The 8,370-nt window shown below is 35.3% G+C and overlaps 1 protein-coding gene across 1 annotated transcript in view; it reads right to left on the bottom strand.

Annotated features, from left to right (window-relative positions):
* The window catches only part of LOC144958867 (cardioacceleratory peptide receptor-like), a 198,337-nt gene that overhangs the window by 129,778 nt on the left and 60,189 nt on the right, over window positions 1–8,370 (bottom strand). Inside the window, exon 2 of the mRNA XM_078891122.1 lies at window positions 741–883. Coding sequence (XP_078747248.1) covers window positions 741–854 — 114 coding nt within the window. The 5' untranslated portion in view covers window positions 855–883. The remainder of the gene's footprint in view (window positions 1–740; window positions 884–8,370) is intronic.

Genomic DNA, 8,370 nt, shown 5'->3' with positions numbered 1-8,370 from the left:
AGAAGAAGAAGAGAAAGAAGAAGAAGAAGAAGAAGAAAGAAGAAGAAGAAGAAGAAGGAAGAAGAAAAGAAGAAGAAGAAGAAGAAGAAGAAGAAGAAGAAGAAGAAGAAGAAGAAGAAGAAGAAGAAGAAGAAGAAGAAGAAGAGAAGAAGAAGAAGAAGAAGAAGAAGAAGAAGAAAGAGAAGAAGAGAAGAAGAAGAAGAAGAAGAAGAAGAAAGAAGAAGAAGGAAGAAGAAGAAGAAGAGAAGAAGAAGAAAGAAGAAGAAGAAGAAGAAAGAAGAAGAAGAAGAAGAAGAAGAAGAAGAAGAAGAAGAAGAAAGAAGAAGAAGAAGAAGAAGAAGAAGAAGAAGAAGAAGAAGAAGAAGAAGAAGAAGAAGAAGAAGAAGAGAAGAAGAAGAAGAAGAAGAAGAAGAAGAAGAAGAAGAAGAAGAAGAAGAAGAAGAAGAAGAAGAAGAAGGAAGAAGAGAAGAAGAAGAAGGAAGAAGAAGAAGAAGAGAAGAAGAAGAAGAAGAGAAGAAGAAGAGAGAAGAAGAAGAAGAAGAAGAAGAAGAAGAAGAAGAAGAAGAAGAAGAAGAAGAAGAAGAAGAAGAAGAAGAAGAAGAAGAAGAAGAAGAAGAAGAACCCATACAAAAATTGGGTTATCAGACCTGTAAATATGTACACGTTGGCTACGAGTTTTCATGTCACAAAAAGAACGAAAAGTTTTTAAGGGACCATGCATGGGACTAACTAGTACGTACCGCAAAGAAGTCGAAGGTCGTACTGTTACTGGGTTCCTGGAATGTGTCCAAGCTCTCCGTACCAACATCAGCAAAAGGATGTTGCGGTGTCGTCAATATGTCCTCTTGCCGCATTTTCTTGTGTCTTTGGGAAAGGCCTTTGACTGAAAGAAAACAAGCAAATGATCATATAAGTATAGACAGCAGAACGAAACTGACTGACGTCACTCAGTTCTTTGTTATTCTTTCCAGCCATCCATTTTTATGAGTAGTTCTTATTGTGTTAATTTGTATTAATTAGACTATAAACTTTTAAGGTTACTCGTAGTTTTGTATGTTGGTACGTTATATCCTGCTGGTGAAATATTGGCCAAACCCAAAGCATCAATAGCACAGGGTTTTGACCCATCGTCTCATAACGTTAATATATCCGGACGCCGAAAAAAATAAATAGAAAATAAATTAAATTAAAATAAAATTCCTTTATTTTCATCCCATATGAGAAATTTGACTCTAGGGTCTATTCCAAGGCAAGACTGGTATAACCCAGGCGTCAGCCGCAGTGCAGCGCCGCAAATTGAGCTTTGGCGAGGTGACTTGCTCAAGGCCACATAGCGCAGCGGCAGGTGATCGAACTTGGTACGTTTTGGGTACGAAGCAAAGACCGTAGCACTGAGCAACGCTGCCCCATAGACATGTAATGGAATACGAACACTATAGCTGTATGCCAATGTATAAAATAATACGTCTCAAAACTATAATATATTATGTGGCCATGCGCCTGTTGCTTCATTCTCAGACTACTTATGACGTATACACTGTTGTCTATGTCTATATTTTAAGTAATTAGAATGAATGAATGCATGACTAGAATGCGGAATGTCTTGTTAAATGTCGATGTTATACAAACTTATAATAATCAATAAAGTATATTTTAACTTATATTTTCTTATCTTACTTCACTTGACTCCAGTTTAGCGGAGAGAAATTAATAATAATAATAATATTAAAAACTCCAAAAAACAAAGCTGAACTTTTTATATAGAGCAATATCTAGTAAACGTGCTCAAAGCGCTTATAAAGGGGTCCCTTGCCAACAGCATCACTTAAGATGTATGAGGTGACATGACGCCTGTTAGGCGATATGATATTTTTTTCAGACAAAGACAACGCTGTTAATAATGAAAATAAATCACAACTTCTCTTTATTCATCCCATAGGAGAACATAAGGTGCAATGCAGCGGCCCAAAATGAGTTAGGGCGAGATGATTTGCTCAATGTATACGAACTCAGTACTTTCAGGTACTATGCAAAGATCGTACCGCTGAGTGACACTGCCCCTGTCAACGATCAGTTACTGATATTACACCCGAGTACCGGGAGAGAATGTGATTAAAGAGCCTTTTCAAAAGACTGAACTATGCGCCGAGCGAGGTTCGAACTCAGGGCTTTCCGACCCGAAAGCGAGTGTTATACCACAAACTTACATAGTCTCAGGAGTTTCATATCTGTGGCTATAAATTTTATTTCTAGTAACTTAGACTTTTTCACTGATTTGTGACTGACCTGTAATAATTATAAGCCGTTTTGATTCACCCATTTTGTCATGGGCTGATTGTTGCATTGGAAAAACCGATTTTAGAATTAAATTCAATTAGTATCTAAGACCTTTATCTCCTAAAATAACACAACACTTTGGAAATGACATAGAGGAGGGTAGTCAGACAAGTTTACAGCGACTTCTGCTTCTTCTCTTCTTTCTTTTAAGTCTGTAACTTCAGATTTTGAAGATTCCTCAAACCATAGTATTTTTCTTTCATAGGAGATGTGAGACTATTCCACTGTCTTAATGTCGATGGTATGAACGAGTACAAGTGTGCATCCACTCTTGTGTGGGGAATCGTGCTCGTCGGAGAAGTATTTCATTAGGGCGTCCGCCATTGTTCCGAAAGTTTAGAACCAATTATTAAGTTACAATACGTCATTACGATGAAGTGACGTCACGAATGATGAAGCCTATTCTGAGTATATTTGTATTCGAGGGCGGAGAGAGTTGTTGAGTGTGGCAGCCATTGTTGGTATTAACCCTCTCCTTACCACTTGCAGCAAAATTGTCACATTTGCTACGACACACGTTTATACATTTTTCTTATTCAGATTTATTCTGTACATCACAAACTTAGAAGAATGATCTTTGTTTAATTAATAAGAACATAATTTTGTTTTGTAGAGACTTTGTTTGAGTTTTAAAAAATCATTTTTTTCTGCTGGGTAAACCTGCCATTTTTGGAAAAAATACTGAAAATGATCGGTAAGGAAAGAGATAAGGCTGAAGATTTTTGATAATCTTCTTTAGATTGTTTATAGATCTGTGTTCACACATGATTCGGGAACAGCGTTCAAGCTTTTGATTGTTCGGTGATATTACCATTTTATTTCCCGACGGGTACAATACTGTTAACGGCCATGATGGTACTCAATTTACACCTGATTAAAGTGGGAGATTGCAAATAAAGTTCCTTTTCCAAGGACTCAACTAAGGGCTGCTCAGGAAAGGAGCCGAAACAAAGACCTATCGATACGAAGGCGGCAAGTGTCGTACCATTATACTACAAAGCCGCACAAGAGAGTTATAACTTTTTGTCTAAATGTTCTGAACGTCACTTCTCTAAAGTATGAAAGAATAATCGTTGTGGTTTGAAAGTAATTTAATTTAATCTCGCTTTCGTCGAAAGGTTAAAGATATTCCCCGTGAAGCAATTACAATATGTTGACTATTTTAACTTGATGGTTGTTTTAGTTTCATTTTTAAAAAGTCAATTCTGATTTCAATTCATTGTTTTGCTAAAATTGTTAAACAGATATCTTATAAATGCTGAAAACACATTAGGACATGTTATTCCAAGAATTGTGTTTTTAAGAACGACGCCTTTTATAACGATACACAGAAAAAGAAATACCACATCATTGAAAATTTTGGCGATAAAAGTCGCTTTCAAATAATGTTGTTCGGTTAAAATGAACCTCATCTTGTAAAAAAAGACCTAAGATTGCAACAATGAAATCTTCAATATGAAGTCTTAGGTTAGTGGTTAAAAGAAAAAAAACCAAAAGACAAGGATCGATATTTGAAAGACGAGTTTTTTTTACCTAAATGTTTTAAAGGATTTTTTTTCTCTTTCAGACCACATACGTGCTCTTATGTTTAAAACCTGTAGTTATAGTGGGACAAATAATGGCATGATTTGGGAATAAGTTAGTCTCGCCACAGGTGAAAAGTTAAAGAATCCTGCGTGAATCGAAACGTAAGTTGATTAATAAAAATGTTTGCTTTATTTTCTTGTTACACAGAATCAATTTTAATTCAATTTTATTCGTAGTTTGCTAGTCGTGATGCCATCCTCTCAAAGATTTCATCTTGTTGTTTGGTCCCAAGTGTTAAACAGAAATCGTAGAAATGCTAAAACACATTCTTACATACCATTTTACATTAATTGTATTTTTGTTTAAATAAATACCGGCCGTTCATCGCCGTACTCTGAAAAAAACCCCTATCTACACAATTTTAGATTGTGGTCATATACACGGTTTTTATTCAAAAATCGATCGATAAAATGACCCCAAAAACTCACAAACCTGTGACTTAAACAAAGAAGTATGCAAGGCAGCCCCAGCTTTGAATATTTTTAACGTGATGAGGGTCATTTAATTTTAATCGACAAATACTCGAAGGGCAAGTTTCATGGCAAAATTTTTAATGTTTTTTTTTTTCAGAGAATGACAATTAAGACGCGTTTTTCATTCAACGACTAGCGATGGATTCGAAGAGGTGTTCGGACAATTCTAGAATGTTCTTGAGAAGATGTGAATGGGGAAGAAAATTGGAATGTCAAAAAAAATCAAAACAAACAGCAACAGAGTTTCCTATCTCATTGGAAGTGTAAAACCACTCTTACGGAAGACTGAATACATAATTTGTGTAAATGATCTCCGATTTCAGAGTGATGGCATCTTATTTTCTAGTCTAAATATAACATGCTGGTCGTCAATAAAGATCACGCATCTTCGCTCTTTACGTCCTCTAATCCTTAGATTCTGCCTATACATCCTGCCACTAAGTTAGTTATACCAACTTATGATTTAATTAATCCACGACATTATAAGATACCGTAGTGATGAGTGGTTGTGTAACACCAAAAGCCCTGTGGCCTGGACCACGAGGTGTTGTATGTAATGGGTGCGTCACTGTCTCAAAGCGCATGAATTAATTAGACTCGCAATCAAAAAACGAAATTTGTGTTTTAAAATCGTATGAATCAAACGAGTACATATCAGCGTGTTTGTCTCATTGAGATATTAAAAATGATATAAAAATCAAGAAAAAAGACCGATAAATAAGCAAGTTGCTAAAAAAAGCTATAATAAACAAATGCAATTTTTAAAATCAAATTTATTCGTAAAACAGTTGGTCTTCAACCGATTTATCTGAAATAAAGACCGATGTTCTTCCTTTATCAAGCTGATTTCAGCAATGTAACTTTCAAATTCCTCACAATTATATTTTATATTTATACTTTTAGATTTTAGCTATTAGGACTACTCCAAAAAGTGTTTGCATAACAGAAGCGTAATATCTTGACGCTCGACCAAGTGGAGAGCCTGTGATTGGTCGAAGACTTTGGGACGCTTGACTCACAATTCTACAAGAATACATGGTGGCGGTAGATCAAAGAGGGTAACATTTACCAAACACTTTTATTAGTGCTTAATAATACAAAGTTTCCATTTCTCTATTACAATAAAATTGATAACACGAATGACAAAATCGGCCCACAAATAAGGGAGTTATACATTATTCACAATAATTTTTTAATCTACAATAATTGCCATCAAAGTCATTTTTCATCACCATAATTGTATTTTTTGTCCGATTTATACCAAACAAAGTGCAATGTCAACGATTTACACCCGAGAATAAAAATTGATCAAATCGCAATTTCTACAACATATTTTATATTTGTCGCAAAATGATTAAAATCAAAGCACGATTATTCTAACCGTATTCACCTTTTAACGTGAAAGGGGGCTCCATCTTCGTTCTGAATTGTTGTGACGAGAGAACGGGAAAACCAATATTATGATCACGAGTGAAAATCGTAAACTTGGTATTTTTATGAGTCTGTCTCATTAAGTCTAGATACTTATTGAGAAAAATCCTTTAAAAAATTAATTTAGAGATTTTGTTGGAAAAGCGATATGTTATTATCTTAGAAATAGTATTATTGAAGTCCACCTTCTCAAAATAGACTACAAAGGCACGAAAACACAGTCAAAAACGATACTTGTAGTAAGAAAAATGTATAAAAAGGAAAGTTACAATTTTTCTATTTTTTCAAGATGCCATCTTTATAGGTGAATGGGATACTATGTCAAATATTTCTCAGAATTTATTAAATGAAATTGTCTGGAAATTTCCTCAGTTATCAAAGAGATAATGAATTATGTCACCATAAAGATATTTTTTTGAAAAGTAAGGTAAGGGTATTTTGAATTATAATCCAAATTATGAATTATGTTTAACATCAATTTTGTCATAACATTATGATTCGCAACTTTGTAATGTTCTTATAAAAATCCCATAAGCCGAACAATCTCTCTGCGATGACACAAAATGCTAAAAGGTCGATAAGATGGAAGAATATGGAGGTTATTCCTTCATTAGATTTTGTAATAAACAACAATGAATATAAAAACTTCAAAAAAGATCAAATTTCCCAATACCGAACGTTTCGGGCTCAAACCCATCTTCAGCCAACAACAACAAAAAACAATAAAGACATAAATACATTACTAAGTTTCAGACTGACGACAGGGAAATTTTGTAGGTCCTCTCTGTTGTAGAAAAATGTTGGAAAGTAAATAACAAAGAGCTTTCGATATGTAACTTAGGAGTTTCAAATTGCGCGGAATTTAAAACAACGCATATAAAATTAGGGAGCGCAAAAGAAAAGGAGAAACGCGGGTAGAACAGAAATAGGTGTAAAATGTATCCACTGCAATACATCCAACTGTTTTATTATGTTCACCTAGTGTAAATGTTGCTGCTCGAAGCTCGAAGAAATAAATATTAACGTGATGTTGGATGTAAGCTTCAATTTAATTACAAAAACAGATCAAATGAACGTTTCGGGTTTCCCCTTTATCAACAAAATATGAAATACCACAGATGAATGAGATGACCATCTCATTCATCTGTGGTGGTTCAATCATCCTGTTTTGTTGATAAAGGGGAAATCCGAAACGTTCATTTGATCTGTTTTTGTAATTAAATTGAAGCTTACATTCAACTTCACGTTATGATTTATGTTCACCTATAGACACAGTGGCAGAAGAATTAATATAAAATAGGATTCAATAGTCTGATGTCACGTCCGCCCAGCAACGAGCAGCTTGGTTCTAAACAAAGAAAATCGATACTTTTTATTCATCATGCTGGCTAGAACTTTTCACTTGTCGTGTGATCAGAATGTATAAAAGTTTAAAAAAATGATCAGATATATAATGTTTTTTTCTCTTCTGGAAACACGTTTATGCTCGTCGGAGTATAAGGGCCTCCGCCATTGTTCCGATAGTTTAGAACCAGTTACTGAGTTACTATGCGTCATTACGAAGGAAGTGACGTCACGACTGTTGAAGCATAGTTTGTGTATGTACGATATTGTAACCATGTACTGCAGTGACTTAGCCAAAAATTTACCTGTTTTAACGCAGCTAGAATTTTGATATTCTGTCAAGTGTCGGTATAACGAGATTTTACTGTAGACTCAAATTCGAAAGAGAAGAGTTGTTTTTTTTAAGTAATCATCATCATCATCATCATCATCATCATCATCATCATCATCATCATCATCATCATTATCATCATCATCATCATCATCATCATCACCATCATCATCATCATCATCATCATCATAATCATCATCATCATCATCATCATCATCATCACCATCACCATCATCATCATCATCATCATCATTGCCTCTTTCACCCTGGGTCAGGGTATAGGCCACAAAAAAAAAAAAACAACAGTTTCCATCCTTCTCTACCTTGAGCTAACTTTTAAAGAAAATGTTGTTCCATGTCTTATCACGAAGAGAGGAAAGATAGATATATAGATAAATACATAGAGAAAGAAAGAAAGAGAGAGAGAGAGAGAGAGAGAGAGAGAGAGAGAGAGAGAGAGAGAGAGAGAGAAGAGTGGGGGGGGAGAGGAGTGGAGGAGAGAGAGGAGGGTGTGTGTGTGTGTGTGGAGAGAGAGAGAGAGAGAGAGAGAGAGGGGAGAGGGTGAAGAGAAGAGAAAGAAGAGAAAGAAAGAAAGAAAGAAGAAGAAGAAAGAAAGAAAGAAGAGATAGACAGACACACACACACACACCCCGACACACACACACACACACACACACAGAGATAGAGAGAGAGAGAGAGAGAGAGAGAGAGAGAGAGAGGGGGGGGGGAGGGAAAGAGGTTTAGAGACCGTTGGATTAAATTCTAATTAGCGCCATGCTGTCTGCTCCCTCTAGGCGATTGAGTTACAATTCTATCTCACCCCATAAACTACATGAGACTAGAAATAAAGCTAATAATATTATTTGA

The sequence above is a fragment of the Berghia stephanieae genome, chromosome 13 (genome assembly GCF_034508935.2).
Source record: "Berghia stephanieae isolate SIO BIC M18660-M18661 chromosome 13, UCSD_Bste_1.3, whole genome shotgun sequence".
NCBI lineage: Eukaryota > Metazoa > Mollusca > Gastropoda > Nudibranchia > Aeolidiidae > Berghia > Berghia stephanieae.
This window is presented reverse-complemented; position numbering and strand designations above follow the sequence as displayed.